Genomic DNA, 22,184 nt, shown 5'->3' with positions numbered 1-22,184 from the left:
TGTTATCGGGATGCATCATACCTAATGTAATAGAAAACATAAAGCTTATTAACACTAACTTATAAACAGTTATGTTGTGAAAATAAAACACAGACAGAAACTAGAAATGTAATTCCAGTTTTGTTTAACTACAAACCGGAAGTATACATCTGGTTTTCACGTGACCTGTTTCCAAATTCAAAAACAACATAATGTAAGGAATGAAGAATGAAAAGAATAAACTTTACCTTAAATTCCACTTCCTTAACTCCTTTTGATACGATGAACCACAAAAATGAAGATTTTACATTAAAAAAAGGATTGAGAATAGAAGGATTTCTGAGAGGTTTTATGGAAAGAAGAAGAAATTGTATAATCAAAAGTTGACCATGTTGGTTACTGTTTTAAGCTCCATGTAGTTGCCATAATACCGGAAATATATTTTCGGTTATATATGAAATGACAAGGTGACAGAAAATGTTAATCTTCCCGCTCTACTAACTGAAGTTATATTTACGGTTCTAAATCGGGAATATATCTTCGGTATGATTTTTTACATTTTGAGAGCGTAGACCATATTTAATCTATTTTGTCACATGGTGCGAATGGAAAATATATTTTCGATATAAAGGGGGCAAAATCAGAATTTTAAAGAATTTTTTTAGACTATAAGATGGAATAAGAATTTCCCAAAAAAAAATATCTGGTTTTTAGTGTATTGTAATTAAATTTAAATATTTATTTTACAAAATATTTTTACTTCATTTCAGCTTGCAAAGTTTGAGATCTTCCCTGTCCTCTAACATCGAAGTCGCCACTGTAATTCAAGTCCCCCACTAGTTTGTATTGTGAGTTTTTCATTTCTTCTTCACCTTTCATCCTCTTTCTACTCCAATTCTTCTATCTTCTTTCTCCATTTTTGTTTATTTTAATTTTTCAAAAAATCTCCATTTTTCTTCTCGTGAAATGCATCTGAGGCAGCCGCTACAGTGACGCGCGACGGCCGCCATTGGCCGCGAGTAACTACCTAGTTATGTAGGAGATCAGAACTCATTAATGTTGTATCTCGGTCGCAAAGTAAGGCGTAAGAAGTAAGGCGTAAGAAGTAAGGCCGCAAAGTAAGGCGTAAGAAGTAGGAAATACAGTTGCAACCGAATTCATTAATGTTGTATCTCGGTCGGTAACAATGACTTTCGACGTGTCTTATTGATCCTTCAACATTCACCTACAAACCTCCAAAGCCCATGCAAAGTTGTCCTTTTTCTCGCACTCTAGAAATGTAAAACTAATAGAATACGTCTTCTCAATCGACGTAACACCAACAATTTTCAACAATAGAAGCATGTACTTGTTGGTCTTATACCTTGAATCAATTATGAGCACGGTGGGAAACATATTGAACAATTTAATAGAGTCAGAATGAGTCACATAAATATATCTTATTGTGACCCCATCATCACCTCTTCGGTGTCTACAAACATAATTGTTTTCATTTAGAAGTTTCAAGAGGGGTTGCATCTCAGTTTGATCCCTCCTAATCGCTAATTTGGATTGATAGCGCCTATTGTAAACTTGCTTGATATTTGATGTATTCTCGGGTCTTTTGCGCTTCAAGGATGCAAGTATGTTTTTGGGCGTTACTAAGCTCAACGTCATGTCAGAAACACACGTCTTCTCATCCGAAAGAAGCCGACATGCAATTAGATGACCGACCAAATTTTGACTTAAATCGTGGTTGTGTAAACCACATATCACATTAAATCTCCATTTGTTATTTGCCAAAAGATAACCACGCAACCTAAATGGGCATTCACATTTTCGTGAACCGGTGTCGTCGAATTTCTATTTTTGGATACGACGGATATATTTCCCACTTCTTTCGCATGTCAAAGTCACAAATGCATTTTTTTTTTGCCGTACGATTATCGGACCTTCCAATCACAACACCAAATCCTAGTTTCGTAGCCTCTGTACGAATCCAATGCAACATGTCTTCACGTAATTCAAACTATTCTCCATTTTCAAAATGCTCGCGGATATCAATCACATTTTTTACAATAGGAGATAGGTGTGGTGAAACAACTTGAGATACATTAGGTTTAGGTTTGAGAAATATTTTTAGTGTATCTAGTTTTTAGTGTATTCTAATTACATATAAAGAAAATGGGTCATACATTGACATTGTAAAATATTTTTATACTGTCAACCAATCACCATCATATATTTAATTAAAATATTCTTTTATTTAAAAAAACGTTAATGACATAGGAGATTGATGACTAGATGGATGAGAGTGTAAAACTACCTTTTAACTCTTAAATTTAAATATGTATATTTATTTTACAAAATATTTTTACTTCATTTCAGCTTGCAAAGTTTGAGATCTTCCCTGTCCTTTAACGTCGAAGTCGCCACTGTAATTCAAGTCCGCCACTAGTTCGTATTGTGAGTTTTTCATTTCTTCTTCACCTTTCATCCTCTTTCTACTCCAATTCTTCTATCTTCTTTCTCCATTTTTGTTTATTTTTATTTTTCAAAAAATCTCCATTTTTCTTCTCGTGAAATGCATCTGAGGCAGCCGCTACAGTGACGCGCGACGGCCGCCATTGGCCGCGAGTAACCACCTAGTTATGTAGGAGATCAGAACTCGATTTTATTATTACACATTATGTTTTCCTTGCTTTGTATCATCAAGTTTTTCGATAGAACTCTAATGAAGTTCAATTGTTCAAATTAGGGATTTCAGATTCGGGAAAAGGGTTTTGAGATGGCAGCAATTTATAGTCTTTACATCATCAATAAGTCTGGTGGATTGATCTACTATAAGGTTCCATTGCTTGCTACTCTGAATTTGAATTTTTTTTATTTGATTTGAAACTATGATTTATAATGTCTTAAAATTTTTTAATATTTAGGATTATGGATCAGCTGGACGAATGGATACCAATGATACCTTACGAGTGGCTAGCTTATGGCATTCAATGCATGCCATCTCTCAGCAGTTATCACCCGTGTCAGGTTGTTCAGGAATTGAACTACTCCAAGCTGACACATTTGATCTTCATTGCTTCCAATCACTAACAGGTATTATTTTAAATTGAATAACTCATTTTCAAATTCACATGGTGAATATAACATCAAGAATGAAGGCCAGGCATCATGTGCATATTGACGATTGAAATATCATATATCTGATACGAACATTTGAATTTTATGTAGCTCTGCAAGTACTTAGGGTAGCCAGGTTTTAATGACAGATGGTTTAATATTATAAATATTTCCAAAGCTCTTGAGAGTATTTTGTGAAATAAGTCTTACTCATTTGTGATGCATTGGAATTTCACCTGGAGAGTTTTGTTATTATCTTCCAGGTTTTGATATGCCCTGCTAATCCCCATTGTGGTGAAGCTGCTCATATTTGACATAGTTGTATATATATTTTAAAAAAATTTATAGATCAATTATCACTATTTTCAATTAACTGAGGCATAAAACTAGAAAATTTATAATTCACATAGTTGAATGATCATATATCATGGTATTCTTTTTTTTAAAAATCACAAATATATAATAAAATATAGACCCAACCCTCCAAAATTTTCGTAAGAGTGAAAAGTTGTATTTAAGAATGGTGGAAATGCAAAGTGAAAAGGGTAAACCAGAATTTAAGAACTCCTAATTTAACAATATTTCCTAACCAACTCAGCAATATTTCTCAATGAAATCCCTCACTCACCTCCTTCTCCCTATAAATGCAACCCTTCCTCTAACTTCTCTCTATGCAGCTTAACTGTTGGGCTTAGACCCAAACCTAGGGTCCAATAAGATGATGAACGCGCGATAGTTTAGATATTTCTAGGTGTTTGGTTGCTGTACAAGTTGCATTTTCAATTTTTACCGTTGTGTTGTCATCTTATTTGGCCCTTCGTTTAGATTTTAATATCAAAGGGAAATTAAAGCACTATATAATAATTTTCCCATCCATACCTTTGTTTAGATTTTAGATTTTGATACAACATATAATAATTCATTCTTCTCTCCAACAGGGACAAAGTTTTTTGCAGTATGTGAGCCTGGCACTCAACAAATAGAAAGTTTATTGAAATTTGTATACGAATTGTATACGGACTATGTTTTGAAGAACCCCTTCTATGAGATAGAGATGCCTATTCGATGCGAGCTGTTTGATATCATCCTAACTCATTCAGTACAAAAGGACCGTGTTGCGCTGCTGGGTCAATAAATTGTTGGCCAAGGCCAATTTTCTTTATGACTGTCTTGTAAGAGTTGCTACTCTGTTTTATTGTATCTGCTCTATGTATTTGCTTACGGATAAACTTTTTAAGATTCAAATATATGAGATGAGATTCATCAATTTCTAACATGTTTTTCCCATACAAATGAGGTATGTGTCTATATGAAGATCATTGCCTACTTGGCCATATTTTCTTAACCTATATGCAATTTGTTATAGATATGATGCTAATGTGACATATTAAAAGAATAAAAGTAGTTTGGTTGTGCAATTACGAGTTTGTAAGGTGGTTAGATTGTTGTTTATTATAGTGAGTTTTTTTGGAAAAGTCGCCATCCGACTCTAGGATCGACTAATCTGAGGAGGCAAATCTCACCGTCCACTTGCAGGGGCCCCATTTAAAGCAAGATCCAAGCTCTGTATAGACTGACCCAACACATGAATTGTTAACACCTAATGAGATTCGAACCCAAAACCTTGAGAGGAGCGCACTCTCAAGTCTCAAATCATCACCACTAGGCCAACTCATGGGGTGAAGTTTGTTAGCAAATGAACCCAAAGTTTATTAGGATTGTGAATTGAGTTCCAAACATCCTCACCAAGAAGAGAAATATTAGTGGCTCTAGCATAATGAGTACCAAGAGTCCAAGACTGTTAGGAATAGGAACCCAATTCATGAGATAAGAGAAAATTATTATTAATGATAAAAAGAAACTATTATAGGGAATAAATTAATAATGATAAAAAGAAACTATTATAGGGAATTCCCTATGATCCCAAAGCAAAGCTCCTCAAAGGAAGAAGAAACCTTCCTTTGCCCAACCATATCCCTCTCCTAATACAAATGATAATGAATAATCCACTATATCCCTCTCACACACCTCATATACTCCCCTCACGAGTAACTTCCCCATTCTCTCTAACCAACTCATGTAACTTCTCCACTATCTAACCAACTTGCCAACTTTTCATTTCCCTGATCTCTAAGAGTAAGTGTTTACCAATTCATCCATTGGCTAGATTTGCTACCCCAAATGAACAGTCTCACATTTCTGTCAGTCTGATGACAAATATTTGTTTACAGCCACATATTCTGCATAGAATAAACTGGCATAGAAGTGATGATAGACTTGGCAAGGGTCACTTTCCCAGCTCTTTTAAGAAGCTTACTCTTCCAACCTGCACCCCGATCATTGACTTTATCAAGAATGTAGGAAATTTCTTGCTTTCTAATGAGGCCAGACAACAAATTGGACCTCATTGTTCTCTCCTATTTGATGTTTTATACAGAAAAAAAATCACTGAAAATAATAGACAAATGAAAAACTAACAAAATGACTGCAATTTGATTTATGAATGCTATTCTAAGGTGGCTCAAGTTGGTCAGTGGGCTTAGAGCTAACTTATCCAGGAAGTTCTAACTGGGTATCACTGCGGATCTTGATGTTGTGCTGCAATTTCTGGTAGTTCTAGTTGTCACTAAGTAGTGTAGTGTTTGTATCACCGACTATGTTGCTTGGCATACTTCTATTGTGTTTTCTGATTGCATCATTGAGGTTTAAAGGTGTTTTGAAATTATTTTCCTATAATGTTTAAAATTGTTTCTGATTGATGGAGGAAATTGTGTAGTTCTTAGTTCTTACTTCCGGTTTCTCCAAAATTGTGATGGTGTTGTTGTTGCACATTGTAGCTTGTAATTGTTTGTTTTTAAACTAGAACTGCATATTCCTAATGCTGTCTTTGAACTTGGTTTGCAATTTCTTAATGGAAATCTATGGTAATTGCCAGATGTATGAGTCCATAGAAAGCCACTAAAGCAGGACCTTCTTCTTCTGTCAATTATGGCTAGTTATGAGCAAAGCAACAAGTTTTGGATTTCCATTCTGTGTCCTATCTCTATTTTGTTGCCACATCCTTTTGAAATATAGTTACTTTACTTGTATATCTACTAAGAAAGCATTGTGTGGGAATTGCAAGTTGGTGGATTTGTTCTCTTGATTTGTTGGCTATTGCAATCGAGTATGAAGCACTTTTAATTGAGTGCATGAAAATGGATTTACTAGCTCTTACTGTTATTGGTACTGCACGGAACACTGTTTGTTTTGGGTTGTGGTTTATAAATATGTCCTCCTTACATTTGTGTGATGGTAGCATGTGCTGCTGCTGTTTCATTTTCTCTTCCTGTTGGAATCATCAGAGATATGAAAAGTATGAAACATGCCATCTTCAGCAATTGTGTATCTGTTATCACCTGCATCTGTGGTATGGGGTTTGATAGGGCCTTAAAGAATATTTGGAATCTAGGACATTACTCAACCATCAACTGTTTTTTTTCTTGGCTGGTGCTATACACGTGCTCTTAAGAGCATTATCTGAAATGCCTCCAGCTACACCAGTTAACTACACTAGTTGGGTTCTTGTTGGATTTGCCTCAGGATTTGTTGTTTACTGTTACTATTTGGTTGTAGATCATCTTGCAAAACAAGTGTTTTTGGTATGTGCTTCACTTTGTTTTGTTGTTCACCCTTTTATGGCTTGATTTTAGCTTCCTTCTATGATAGTTTAGCATGATGGTTAAGTTTTGATGTTTTGCTTCTGTCTTGAGTAGTTGTGTGCTCTTGATTGTTAAGATTTGTGCCTTAATTGGCTTTGTTGATGTTGCTTTCTCCAAGTGGTTAAGCCTTTAGTTATTTCTTGTGCTTGATAATTAAACTCTTGTCGTTATGAATTTGATTTTAGTCGATGTTTTTCCGGCGTCTGTCATTGTATTCTTCTTTGATTTGATATGTTTTGTATTGCTCATTTCAAATTGGAAGCGTTGTAAACACCTTCCAATTTGCAAGGGACTGTTGAAGATATGGTTTTTAGTTATTGGTTGGCAGTAAGCACTGTCTAGTAAGATATAATTACCTCATTAGAAGGTTAATTTCTCCCATTGTAATTGTATTCCTTAATATAAGAAAAAATTTATTTTTTAAATTCATTGAATAATTAATATATTTGGTTCGTATAGTCTAAATAAATTGATTCTTCAGTAAAGTTGAAAAGTAAATTTTTTCTTATATTAAAGATCCGAGTGACAACAAATTGTAAGACCCCATTCCTGGCTTACCCAAACGCATATTGGTTGTCAAGTTACATGAATACTAATCAAGTGGAATATTATCCAAAAACTAATTTCCACATTATCTAATTGACAAAAAGATAAGTTAACAAGCAATGATTATTCTTTTCACACGCGTGGGAATACCATAGGGCCATCTATACACAATTAATCTTTGTAACAGAAGCATTAGATTATCATTCCAGCACTTTAAATATATTCATGAACCGCATAGTTATTAACCTTGCTGTTGGAATCTTGTCTACGTGCCAAATTAGTGAAAATAACAGATATTATGATCCTTTACATGTTGAAAAAGTTGAGCATATATGATGCAAATGCTGTTTGTTGCTCCTGCTTTTGATTGCACAGATAGATAGATACTCTTTCACATGATAAGATAATACTACTATAAGTTTATATATTATTTCCTTAATTAAGACCTTATCCTACACTAGTCTCAAATGTCATACTGAGTACAATTTTAAAACAAGGGATTTGGATTCCAAACATTTACACAATCTCGCATGTGATTGTCGAATTAAACGTCTAGACGGAATAAACGCAAGTTTCATTTCAGCTCGAATACTAAAATGGACATATGAGCCGTCTCATTTTGATTCACGCGATTTTATCGTCACTAATTAGTATTTTCTAATCATGATTTTCTGAAAATGTATGTGAACTTATTCAATGAAATGAAAATGTAATCCGTCTTATTTTGATTTAACGGTCTAATTAGCATAACTAACTCAGCGTCCAAATTCCACCTAAAAATTTCTTAGCTCTTAACAATTTTTTAGAAGAGAGAAAGATGATATAAACTCCTAAAGTAATGAAGAAAGATGGTTGGTTGGGGTATGCATGTGCAGGGGTCTAGACTAAAAGATTTTCTGTTAGGAATCCCAACAAGAACCAGCGCATGTGCACTGTGATTCTACACTTTTTTTATGCCTTTAAGGAAAAAGCCCCACCAATGTATGTGCATGTTTTAGTCACTAAATGATGCTTATAAATAGAGGACCCTTAATTGCCTTCAACATCACATCAAAACAAACAAAACTATACATTGCCCTGTCTAACAAAGAAAAACATTCAATGTCATCTACTTTGCTAGTTGTTATGTTTTTTCTGTTCATTGAAATGTATTTTCATGGGGTCACTGCCAACTATGTTGGTTGGCAGAATGGTCATGCAACATTCTATGGCGGCGGCAATGCTGCCGCCACAATGGGTGAGTTTTAAATCTTTTGAAATATCGGTTTAATTGTTGGAGAATTAACTTAGATGATTGTGTTCATTATCTATAAAATACTAACACCGAAAACACGACACCGATACTGATACGTCGATATTTATAATAATTTTAAAATGAATAAATTATAGTTTTGTTTGATGGATGTATGTAGGAGGTGCATGTGGTTATGGAAATTTGTACAATCAAGGATATGGAACTAACACTGCAGCACTAAGCACAGCTTTGTTCAACAATGGTTTAAGCTGTGGAGCTTGCTATGAAATGAAGTGTGTTAGTGACTCAAGATGGTGCAAAGCTAGCACCATTGTTGTTACTGCCACAAATTTTTGTCCACCAAATAGTAATGGTGGTTGGTGTAATCCTCCACTGCAACACTTTGATATGGCAGAACCAGCATTTCTTCAAATTGCTCAATATAAAGCTGGAATTGTGCCTATTGCTTTTAGAAGGTATGTGAAAGTGAAAATCATCAATTTGGCAATGTTTTCTAGCTTCTATATAAATATGTTAATCCCCCTTATCCTATTATAAAAATAAATATAAAATTTAAATAAACTGAATAACCAATATATCAGATTAATGCAACACTGTCAAAAAAAAAAATTGAGAAAGAGCTTTGTCGTCCATTAAAGTGTGTTTGAATGCGTTAAGTTTTTAACGAAACTAAAATTTTAAATAATTTAATTAAAATTCATTTATTTTTAGATTGTTTTATTTGAATAGACTATTATAATTATTCATTGTTAAAGTTTTTTTTGGTTATTTCTATAAATTTAAAATTTTGGGATTTTGAAAAATTGGGTCAAATTTACAATTTGTAAAAATTTAAAAGAACCCTTTTGTAAAATTTGAAAAATATTCAAGATTAATTTGTAATATTTGGAAAATCTTAAGGGTCAATTTGTACATTTTGGAAATTGCAGGGACCAACTTGCAAAATTTAAAAAATATTTATTTATTCAATTTGACATTCATATTCTATAAAATATGAGAGGAATTTCAAATCCTTTAATTTTATGTGTCATTTCAAAATCATTAAATCTAATTTGCACAAAATATTTAATAAATTTTTATTATTTTAATAATTTTTCTATTTTTTGTTCAAATAATTAATTTTATCTAAATCATTTTAAGTTCTCTCAAAAGATTATATTATTTCGTCAAAATGTTTCATCTAAATATATTTCTTATGGTATTTCAAATTTAATAAATTATTCTTTAAAATTGCACGTAGAAAATATCTGATTTTTATGATAAAAAACTAATTCAATTATATTTGTTATAATTATGAATTTTTAACAAAATATTTAATAAGTTTTAATTATTTTAATAATTTTTCTATTTTTTGTTCAAATAATTAATTTTATCCAAATTATTTTAAGTTCTCTCAAAAGATTATATTATTTCGTCAAAATATCTCATCTAAATATATTTTTTATGGTATTTCAAATTTAATAAATTATTCTTTAAAATTGCACGTAAAAAATATCTGATTTTTATGATAAAAATTAATTCAATTATATTTATTATAATTATGAATTATCATTATTACTCTCATTTCTACCAATTTACTAAGTTATTTTTCTCTTATTATTTGGTGATGATGGAAGAGTGTCATGTATAAAAAAGGGAGGAATAAGATTCACAATCAATGGTCACTCTTACTTCAACTTGGTTTTGATCACCAACGTCGCGGGTGCAGGAGATGCCCATGCAGTGTCAATCAAAGGGTCCAAAACTAGTTGGCAACCAATGTCAAGAAATTGGGGCCAAAATTGGCAGAGCAATTCCTATCTCAATGAACAAAGCCTCTCTTTTAAAGTCACCACTGGTGACGGTAGAATTGTGACAAGCTATAACGTGGCACCAGCTAATTGGCAATTTGGTCAAACCTTTCAAGGGGGTCAGTTTTAGATTTTTGAAAAATGTGGGGTAGGTTAAAGTTTGTAAGTATTAATTAAAGCCAAGTTGTTTATTTTGTTTTTCTTAATACTCGTTTTGAAATTCTCATAAATATTAATGTTGTTTAAAAGTAAATAAAGTATTAGTTATTATATTAAATTATTTTTTATTTATTGTATAAGAAAATAAATTAAAAAAAGAGTGATGAATAAATATATAAAAGTATTAGTATTCTGAAACAATTTATAATTTAATAAATGTTTTTTCATGACATATGATCAAAAAACAAAAATAATACTTTTATTTAAAAATATAATTAAAAAATTTAATGGTGATGTTGTCTTCTAAAGAGTAATATATGAAACCCTAATTTTGTGGCAATAAGTGTTTTATGCATTTCAATAAGAAAAATTATAGGCTTATACCACATTTTGGCATATACTCAATCTATTTATACTATTCCATCTATTTTTTTTTCTTTTTTTATTACATACGTATGAATTGGAATGTGTGCCTCCCTTGCAATCTACTATCTATTTATTATCTACTATCTACTATCTACTATCTACTATTCTACTATCTATTCATTAATAATAGATTGACCAAATTGCCTAAATTACCCTTTCATTCATCTATTCATTAATAATAGATTGACCAAATTGCCTAAATTACCCTTTCACCAAAATTTATTTGCACTAATAAAAGGTTATTTTTGTAACTAACAAATTAAGTATTCACTCTTTCAACTTTATTGAATGGATGCACCAAGTGTTAGCTTTTCATTGGTCCGAATTAAATAACATTTTCCTTACAACTTTATTGCATGAATGTTGACATCACATGTAAGTCATGGATGATGGAAGTCATATTTAAATTTCTTTTACATTTCATTTTCCCACACTTTCTTACTTTCATTTTAATTTTTCTTAATTTATATATTATCACAAAAAATATTAATAATCTATTTTTAAATTTTAATCTTACTAAAAATTTCAAATTTCTTTCGCATTTCATTTTTCCATACTTTCATTTTAATTTTTCAACATTTATCTATTATCGCAAAAAATATTAATAATCGATCATTTAATTATTATTCCCAAAAATATTTAATTATTTCACAGGCCACTATCAACTCAATATTTAATTTTTTTTAATCGATCATTACACATTTTCTCTATCTTAATTAAAATTTCAAATTTCTCTCACATTATTTCACACTTTCTTACTTTCATTTTAATTTTTTCTCTATTTATTTATTTATTTATTTATTATCTCACGGGTCACTATCAACATAATGTCTATTTTATTTTAATCAATCATTGTCTTTATTTGAGAGATAATATCTTTATTTTTATTTTTTTTCTCCATCTCACGATTTTTTATCATTATTTAATACAATTAAATTTCCATGATTATTGTTTATTTTACATTTGTTTTTAAATATATTTAATATCGCATCAAATTATTTTTTTATTTCACGGGTCATTATCAACATAGTAGCTATTTTATTTTAATCAACAATTACTATTAATTGAGAGATAATTTTTATTTTTAAATGTTAATATTTCATTTTGTTATCTCCATCTTATTGTATTTTTTATATGATTATTTAATATAATTGAATTTATATGATCATTTTTCATTTATAATTAAACCATAGTGATCTATATCATTTTCTTTTAATTGTTGTTGGATCGTCAATTATTAAATTACCTGACCCAATTTTGCTATTGTGTTCTTAACCTATCTTAAACATTTTTTTGTGGATCATTGTTTTCTATATAATTATTGTTAAATTTACAATTAAGTAAATTATTTCATATTTTTCATTTATATTTAAAATTTTACATTTGCATTTGTTAAAATTTTATTTTTTTCTCCAACTCACATGTCCTTTTTTATATGGTTCTTTATTACACACAAAATTAGCACATGAATACGATAATAATGTTTAATCTTAAGGGTCACTTTCAATACAATGCCTATTTTATTTTAAACAATAATGACTTTTATTTGAAAACTAAAGTATTTATTTTCAAATTTCAAAACGATTCCTATGGATATTCGGTTTTCAAAGAATTGGGAGTATAACAAAGCAATCAATAAAACTCTAACTCTATTCAAGTAAAACAATTCCTTTTAATTATGCATATTGCTTATAATTCCTTTTATTTATATTATTCATATCATTACAAAAATACTACACCAGAAAAAAAATCACCCGTGCAGAAGCACGGGTCTCTGACTAGTGAAGTTTAATAAATAAGGTGTAAATCCTACGGTGTCACATTGTTGGTGTGTATATATATATATATATATATATATATATATATATATATATATATATATATATATATATATATATATATATATATATATATATATATATATATATATATATATATATATATATATATATATATATATATATATATATAGCACATCTCTTCTCTTTCAACAGTTATAATTTATTTGATCAATCTAAATATTTGTTTCATGTCACATGTTCAATATTGTATTTTTTTATTTAAAAAAAAACATAACAAAGTGTTTAAATATGAAACTAACCATTATGTTGATTCTCTTTCATTTTCTTCATCATTGTGCATTTCATCTTTTTATCATAATGAAACTTAGTAATCATCACTGTGTCTTTGATTGTCATTACCATCACAGTTGAACTTCGTTATCACCGTCTGTTTTCTTTGTTGTTTAGTTTCGTCGCCGTCGTCAAACTTCATTGGTGTCACATCTTTGATCACTGTCACTATGTATATATTGTTGTAGTAGTAAAATCATCATTATTGCATATTTCTAATTTTCTCCTTCCTTCTTTTCTTTTTCTATATTACAGTTTGTTTGTGTATTTTCTTTCTATTTTTCTTTTTTTATATCATTGTGTTTTTGTGTTATTATATAATGGGCGTTGATCTTTTCGTTATTGTTACATTGAGATTTTATAGGTATCTTATATTACTTTGTTTTTATTTTTCTTTTAATTGATTGTGTTGCACTCTCAATAAGGTCATCCAAGTTGTTTATTGGTTTTTTTAAAATCTTGGTATCCGATCTTACGACCGACTATTTCAAGAGGACCAATTCTATCATCCACTAGCGAGGGGAAAGGGGTCTTGTTTAAAGCAAGATCAAAGTTATGTATGGACTGGCCCAACACAAGAATTGTTAGCACCTAATAGGATTCGAACATGGAACCTTGAAAGGAACACACTCTCAAGACTCAAACTTTCACCATTAGATCAACCCTTATGGTTTATGGTTCCTATTGTGTCAATCATGCTAATAGGTCACTTGCTCTATTTTATGGTTTCAACCATCATAGGAGCTCAATCGTTTTTGTTCAAGCATTATTTTATGTGAGATAATTGAATCATTTAAATGGTTATTTGATACATTCTTACAAGAAAATAGCAAAAAAAATAAAATCAAAGACTATCTTTACTGATCAATATCATGCAATGTCTATAGCTCTTGTTGATGTGATATCTGAGACTTACCATGGTTTATACACATGGCATTTGTTACAGAATGGAATTAAGCATCTTAGAAACTTAATAAAAGGAGGAAGTTACTTTCTTTTAAGAAATTTCAAGAAATGCATGTATGAGTTTGACACTGAAGTAGATTTTGAGGACTCTTGGAAGGACTTGGTCAATCAATATAATCTTCATAAAAATAGATGGATCAAATCAGTTTATGTTATAAAAAGAAAACGAGCTTCGTGTTAACAACTCTTTCACAACACTATCATTCTTTTCTGATGTGGAAGATCAGACAAAGTTGTAACCACATAGTATACTAAAAACTCATATCCCCAGATCAAACCAAAAGCTCTAATACCACTTGTTGGGAAAATAACAAACATAGAGAAAAAAATAGGAACAAAATAAAAACACAAGAGATTAACGTAGAAACTCCAAAATCAGAGAAAAAACCACGCTCGTTGTCAAATGACAACCAGAGAATAACACTATGTGAGAATTGTTACAACATATAAACTACCCTCAACAACCCCAAGGCTCTAATACACCCATTCTCTTCAAAGAAAATACTTAACTACCCATTATAACACTCTAAAACAAGAGTATAAGAAAAAAATATAAAAAGTCAAATACAAGCTTAAAGTGCTTTTGACTAGTGCATCTTGTAAAGAAAAACTTGAATCCTATATATAGCCTTAGACTCCCTCTTCCTTCACAAAACTAAGCACTATGGGACTTCTTCAACATATATATTTTCAACCAAACCCAACACCTTGTGGCTTGGCAAACCCAAAATGTCCATGCATGAATAATGAAAAGTGTTCCAAGTTTTACCCAAAGAAGTTTCGAGTTGTTACCAAATTTGATCAAGATGGATATCCGATTTATAGAATAATAGATAACAAATGTACAATCAAGAAGAATGGAATCAAGCTTAATAGAGATCATGTTGTGCCACACAACCCAAGCTTACTAATGAAATATGAAGCACACATAAATATGGAATGGTGCAATCAGGGTACTTCAGTTAAATATCTCTTCTATGAGTGCTAGGTCCTTTTTGGTTTTAATGATGTCTAAAATAGAATAAGAAGTGTGTTTGAGGATTTTGGATGATCTCTCCTTTGAACAAGCATTACACTCATCTTGGAAATATGTGCATCAAGTGTTTTGGAAGATACATGGGTCAAGTGAAACATATGCATCATGAAAAATGGATTTTTGAGTGATTTACATAGTCATGAGTAAACTCTTAACTTGTATAGGTCGACTCATACTGAAGCTGATTTGTGAAGTCTGTCAAAAACCATTTTGGTGACTTTGCACCAACCTATGCATCAACTCATGACTTGTATATGTCGTCGCATGCATGCTGCATGTTGACGCATGTAGTGCATTGTCTTTCCAGACCGCTCTACCTTGATTTGGTTGACTCACACACACACACACACACACACATGTTCTGACCCAGAGGTCGACGCAAAGAAGTCATGAATCAGCGCATACTGAGTTGAATCAACATGTAATCATTCTTGTGTTGCTGATACATGATAAAGCTTGGTAACATCCATAGATAGAAACTAGATAATCCTTTTGATGAAGATTGCTGGTGGTTTCATTGAATAAAACCTTTGGGATTTTGTTTGAAAACTTCAGGATTGCCAAATCATTCATTATAATTAAAAATTGTCACAACCGTAATGTTGATAAGAAATTGAGATCAATTTGAACGACTTTACAATGGTACAAGATTGACGGTAACAAGGCTAGCAAATCATGTCATTGAAGCTAAGATTATTTCAGGTACACATACGAGAAACACTATTTACATCCCCCAAATGTCTTTGTCTCCTTCCCAATCTCCCTGGTCATTCAAACTTATTAGAAGACAATTTCCCATCATCGTGTCATTTGCAATGACAATAAACAAATCTCAAGGTCAATCATTAGACTAGGTTGGTTTGTATTTCCAAAAATACGTCTTCAATCACAGACAACTATATGTTGCTATGTCGAGAGTTAAAAGTAAAGCTTGTTTGAAAATCTTAATTTATGACAAAGAAAATATTTCATTATATCAAACAACTAATGTGGTCTTCAATGAAGTTTCTCATAACGTGGTCTAGGTATTCTCTTTCTTATTTTTTATGGTTGTATTGTTTTTAGAAATAATACATTCAACCAAATATAAATATCTGGCCTTTCATACCTCTCTATTTTTCCACAAAAATTAGAGTTTCACTATAACGTCAACAAGACTTCAAGATATTGCTTGCATACACACATCTACTAAATGCTTTTATATGTTGAATCTCCGTACATATAAAATATCACATTCTTGAATTTGCCGGACATAAAATCTATTATTTACTTGACTTTTCTTTTGAATTTTTTGGCAAGTATAATTATTATCTATTATTTAACTCTAAAATCTTCATTATATTTTTCGTTTACTTATACTTTACCATAATTGTGTGACAAAGTTTGAATATATTATGTTATTTCAATTAATTACAAATTTTTTTCGTATATTTAAGAGTGTGTTTGGATGAAGCATTTTAATGAGGTAATGTAATGTTTTGAGGGAATTTAAAATGATTTGCACAAAATTTATTGTTTGGATACAAAATTGAAGAATTGTTAAAATGATGCAAATTTATGGAGTATTTCATCTAAGTTAAATTTAATCATTTTGAAATGACACCAAAAACCAAAGAATTTGAAATTTCTCTCATATTCTATAAAATTTATTTGTTACTATTATTTCTTCAATTTTTAATAATTGGTCCTCATATTTTCTAAAATTATAAAATTGATCAAAAAAAATTCAAAAAATTGCTAATTGGTCCTTAATATTTAAAATTTACATTTTGGTTCTTCAAATTTTTAAAAATAGCAAATTAGTCCCTACTTTTCAATTTCTTAATTTGGTCAAATTTTATAAAAAATAACCTCAAAAATCTAACAATGAATTATCTTAATACTCCATCCAAACAAAATAATTTAAAAATGAATATATTTGAATTGAATCATTTGAATTGCTTTGAATTTTAAATTTCTTTAAAATTTCTAATTACCTCATCCAAACACGCACTAAGGAATTGTGTCCTATACTATTGGAGTCATTTGGATCCCAAAAATTTGACATTGACAATTCCCTATTTATTTAATTTTTTAAATGGCTTTTAATGTAACAATGAACCAATGTCTACCATTCTTTTTGTTACTATTTAACACTCCGCGTTACTGCACTACCAATCTTATCATTACGTTTTAACTTTTAAACTTACGAATGATATTACCCGTGCGGACGCACGAGTCTTCTACTAGTTTTATCTATTATCAATATGTTCGTACGGATCTTCTATTAGTTTTATCTATTATCAATATTTACTCGTAGGGTGTCCCCGCCCTTCCTCTTTTATCATTTGAGAATAGTATTTTAAAAATCGGACCCGACATCAAACCAGTGAAGGTACTGAGTCACTGGTTTATTGGTCGAATCATTGAGTCACTGGTCGAACCGCATGAGTAAATTGGATTAAACCGGATAACTCAGTTGAATAGACCGGTCGTTATAACAAAACTATATAGGTATAAAACATGTCGAACATGATTATTCAGTTTCTACAATATATAACTGGCACTTAAATTTTTAAAAAATATCATATCCTAAATAAATTTACAAGTTTATAATTTAAATTCAAATTTTAAACACAGGTATCACTAGGGGTGGAAAAACGGGTTGGGCCCGCCGGGTCGGCCCGTTTGATCCGCTATTTTTGGCGGGTTGGACCGAGGTTTTCGACTCGGTGCCTTAAGTTGGCCCGCCCCGCCTAACCCGCCTAAAAACGGAGCGGGGCGGGTTTTACCCACGGGCTTCTAGTTAAGTTTTTTTTATTTAAAATAAAAATTGGACAATCCAATTGAGGAGCCCAATTCACAATTTTTTTCTATTGGTAAAAAAATTTAATATTATATTTTGACATCCTTTTAAAATTAGGTTTTTCCATATTAGGTTTCCCAATTATTTCATCTACCGCCGTGTCTGTCAAATTATTCACCATCATTCTATTTGATAATCCAAACTACTGTTTCTATATTATTCTTCTTTCTCTAAAAAAACACGTTTCTGGTAACTTTCAAGTCAATCTTTTTATTTCAATAGACCAAATATTTTTTGTTTCACCATAAAGTACGTACAAAATTTCCACGATGCCTTTGTTGTAGTTGAATGGAGTGGGGCTTTTGTTTTTATCGATAGCAATATGATTTTCAATTAATAGTAAAGCATAAAACTTGGATAGATATTGTGGTCTTTTTTCTCTGCAACTGTTACTCTATAGAAATCATAGAAAAATTTAAAGGAGTGATCTCGTTAACATAGTTTACTCCTACGTAAGCCATGGACAATACCTAACACAAAAAGAAGGATGACAAACTATGAATAACAACCATCAAAACAAAATCCAACCCAGTTTGAAATCTGACACGATTTTAACCTAGTTATACACTGATATTCCTTTGAATTTCTCACCAATAAAAAACAACTACACATCTAAATTATTGTATTATTTGGGAAACAAACACCATTGATGAGAAGATTTGCAAATTGAATGATAGAGTGAAACCCTAAACCTCTGGTCAGTAGTCAAGAATCTGCAAAAATTGGAAAATGAAGATTAATAAGTGAAGGGAAAGGTGTGTAGTAGAGGTAACAAAAATATACATATTATGGGTAACAGAAACATACATACTGTGGAGTTCAGAAACATACACTGCTTCTTCTGCCATTTTCGCTTCTTCTGTGGGTGCCACATCTTCTGCCATTTGAGAAGATCAGACGGTGGGGATGGAGTAAGATTAGCATTAGGTTTTGGATTGGGATCGGTGGAAGAGATTGAGAATCGAAGTGAGAATCAATGTGAACCAAAAAGATGAAGAAAAATAGTGAACAAAGAAGAAGAAGAAAAATAGTTTTGGATTGTTGTGTTGTTGAGTTTGAGGAAAATGAGTTCAAATAATAATGAAAAGTTGGAGGATACTGAAACATTGCATTGGGGTTGGAAAATGGAATTGTTGAGATACCTATGTATGAAGGTAAAGAGGAAAGGAAAGGAAATGAAAGTTTGTAGTCCCAATGGAAAAAGCACACCTTTTTATCACGTGTATCAAGAATCTCTCTATATCCTTTAAATAATAAATAAAATAAAAACATAATGAAATTAAATTATAAATAAATAAAATAAAGTAATTATTATTTAAATAAAATATTTCCATTTTTAGAAAGTATTTAAAAGATGAGAATTGATGTGAGCATGACATGTGTCATACTTGCCAATTTACTCATCTTGTTTTTTTCTATTGTATGATATATATATATATATATATATATATATATATATATATATATATATATATATATATATATATATATATATATATATATATATATATATATATATATATTCACAGCTTTTTTCACTATTCTTCAAATTTAGACACAAATTTTTTATGGTAATGAATATTTGCTTGGATGAGTGGATGAAATATACTATCTTTAAAAATATAAAATTACTCATGAGTGGATATATATTATTATAACTTGATGAAGGTTTTTGTGTAGAAATTAATTGGAAAAACAAAGTGTTTGGTGTATCACAGATTTGCAGTCACTTTTTTTTCTTTTTTATGTTAAGACAAATTTGAATAATGAAAAGTGATACAAGACTTCTAGTACAACTAAACCACTAATTATAAACCAAAATCTTCTAGTTTGAATAATGAGAAGTGATACCAGACTTCTAGTACAACTAAACCAAAATCTAAATATGTAGTATTTTTAAAATATTATTTATGTTTTTCCATCTTACCGTTATGTTTTTTTTTATTAAACCACTTGAAGATTTTTTCATGTTGTCATAGGTGAAAGCTTCAAATGGATTCACAAACGGTTGAAGTTGCAGCTGCTGTGGTAAATTTGGAGCATGTTAATGAAAATGTTGAATGTGATGAAGAAACACTTGAAACTAAGAGGATCAAAACGACTATGGCTGATTGTTGGAAATTTTTCACTAAAATTGGCCCTGGTATTGATGGCGTTAATAGAGCAAAGTGCAATGGTTGTGGAAAGGTGTTTAGGGCAGGCGGTAAGAATCATGGGACCACGACACTAAATCGTCACATGAATAAATGCCCAAAAATTCAAATATGATGATGTTGGTCAAGTCATGATCGACTTACAAGGTAAACTTAAGACTCTTGCTATAGATAAAAAAGTGTCTAGAGAAATGTGTGCTATGGCCATAATTGCGCATGATTTACCATATAATTTTGTTGAATTTGAATATATAAGGAATTGGCTTAAGTATTTGAACCCTGACTTTGCTGCCATTACTCGAAATACTGCTAAGGCGCATGTAGTGAGTATTCATAAGAGAGAGAAGGAAAATCTTAAGCAAGAATTGACTAATATTCCTACAAGAGTTTCACTAACCTCTGATTTATGGACATCTTGTACTACAGAGGGTTATATTTGCTTAACAGCTCATTATGTTGATTCTAATTGGAATCTAAAGAGTAGAATTCTCAACTTTTCTCACATGCCTCCCCCTCATAGTGGATCAGAGTTGTTAAAGAAGATTCTTGAATTTGTAAGTGATTGGGGAATAAAAAAGAAGATATTTTCCCTCAGATTAGATAATGCTTCAGCTAATGATGTAATGCAAGCTCATTTGAAGAGACAACTTGTCTTGCAAAATTTGTTGTTATGTGATGGAAAGTTCTTTCATGTGCGATGTTCGGCGCATGTTTTAAATCTCATTGTGCAAGAGGGGCTGAAAGTTGTAGGAGATGCATTGGAAAAGATTAGAGATAGTATCAAGTATGTGAAGGGTTCAGAGGGTAGAATGAAAAAAATGTAAGGAATGCATTAAACTCATTGGTGGTGTTGACACTTTCGCTGGCTTGTCTTTTGATGTTCCAACAAGATGGAGCATCAGCTTATTTGATGCTAGAAAGTGCTTTGAAGTATCGACGTGTATCACACATGATAAAATAGTACAAAATTACAAAGTATATATTTGCAAACAAATTTAATCGCAACATAATCTAATTGAATAAATTATAATAAATAACTTCATTGTCTACTAAATTTAATTTCAAAGAAGAAAAAATTATTTCAATGTTGGTATCTCCTTCTTCAATATCAAAATCATCTGCAACAAAATCAACCGTATCCGAAACATCTTTATTTTTATTTTTATTTTCTATTTTTTCTTTTATTTTTTATTTTAATTTTTCATTAAAATAATTAAAATGATGTTGTTTTAAGTTTTTAAAATAAAAAAAATTAAAAAATGCATTTAAACCACCGGTTCTAGAAAATCGCTGGTTTTTTCGATTTTACCAGTTTACACCGATTTTGATCGGTTCACACCAATTCAATAACATATCCGATCCAACAATCGAACCAGACCGGTTCTTGGTTCAACCGGTCCGTCCGGACGGTCCGGTTTTTAAAACACTATTCGAGAGTGACTTCCATATCTTCTATAATATTCTTCTATAATACAAGAAAATTAGTTGTTTTGAAAAACTCCCAATTGCCCTTGCCTCTACTTTTGACAAATCACCAAATTGAGGGTATTTTATGTCCAAAATTTACTTTTTCCAACCAAACTAGTCTTTCTAATGATATGGTGACACAATTTATACTAATTCATTTATTTTTGTTAACAACTTTAATGGATTGTACAAAATTAAGTTTCAAAGCAATTGTTTGATTTTTACTTGACACCTATTTCCAGTTTCCAATGCAATCAATTTGTCACTTCTAATAAGTCTTCTTTTTCTCTTTCACACGGAAAATTTGTCAAACATCTCATTAAACACATTATTTTCTATCTCTTTGTCTCTACTTCCTCTCACTTCTCTCAGTTGTTTTTATTTTTCTACAACTTATTCTTCACCCATTTACTAACATATTATGTTTTTTCAGGTTTTCCGTCTTCATCGAATTTCTTCAACCGTCGCCATCAACATCAACAAAGGTTTCATTTTTAATATTTTTTATTTATTTTATTGCATGTCATTATCAAATGCATTTTTACTGATTTTTTGATGAAAGATTTCAATTTTCCAATTTTTCATGTCTGTGTTTAAATGCTTTGTTCTTTGCATCTTCAT

At 30.8% G+C, this 22,184-nt stretch overlaps 3 protein-coding genes across 6 annotated transcripts; 2 read left to right on the top strand and 1 right to left on the bottom strand.

Annotated features, from left to right (window-relative positions):
• Positions 1 to 808: 808 nt before the first annotated feature.
• LOC131620829 (uncharacterized) lies at positions 809 to 4,432 on the top strand. 4 transcript variants are annotated; one of them, XM_058892008.1, is made up of 4 exons: positions 809 to 827; positions 2,726 to 2,806; positions 2,895 to 3,063; positions 4,026 to 4,432. In XM_058892008.1, the coding sequence occupies exons 2-4, from the start codon at positions 2,747 to 2,749 to the stop codon at positions 4,220 to 4,222; spliced, it is 426 nt and encodes a 141-aa protein (XP_058747991.1). In that variant the 5' UTR covers positions 809 to 827; positions 2,726 to 2,746; the 3' UTR covers positions 4,223 to 4,432. The 4 variants fall into 4 exon arrangements, with proteins under 4 accessions (XP_058747991.1, XP_058747990.1, XP_058747987.1 ...); XM_058892007.1 differs by lacking the exon at positions 809 to 827 and adding an exon at positions 944 to 1,014; XM_058892004.1 differs by lacking the exon at positions 809 to 827 and adding an exon at positions 2,301 to 2,424.
• Positions 1,201 to 1,635, bottom strand: LOC131619343 (uncharacterized). Its single transcript, XM_058890451.1, has one exon. It carries the CDS (start codon positions 1,633 to 1,635, stop codon positions 1,201 to 1,203), a length of 435 nt encoding a protein of 144 aa, XP_058746434.1.
• A 3,940-nt stretch (positions 4,433 to 8,372) lies between the features above and the next one.
• On the top strand, positions 8,373 to 10,596 carry LOC131617460 (expansin-A8-like). The gene is made up of 3 exons (XM_058888745.1): positions 8,373 to 8,571; positions 8,747 to 9,044; positions 10,206 to 10,596. The coding sequence occupies exons 1-3, from the start codon at positions 8,436 to 8,438 to the stop codon at positions 10,507 to 10,509; spliced, it is 738 nt and encodes a 245-aa protein (XP_058744728.1). The 5' UTR covers positions 8,373 to 8,435; the 3' UTR covers positions 10,510 to 10,596.
• The last annotated feature ends 11,588 nt before the right edge of the window (positions 10,597 to 22,184 follow it).

The sequence above is a fragment of the Vicia villosa genome, linkage group LG7 (assembly GCF_029867415.1).
Source record: "Vicia villosa cultivar HV-30 ecotype Madison, WI linkage group LG7, Vvil1.0, whole genome shotgun sequence".
NCBI lineage: Eukaryota > Viridiplantae > Streptophyta > Magnoliopsida > Fabales > Fabaceae > Vicia > Vicia villosa.
The sequence above is the reverse complement of the archived record's forward strand: the minus strand, read 5'-3'. Positions and strand labels throughout refer to the sequence as shown.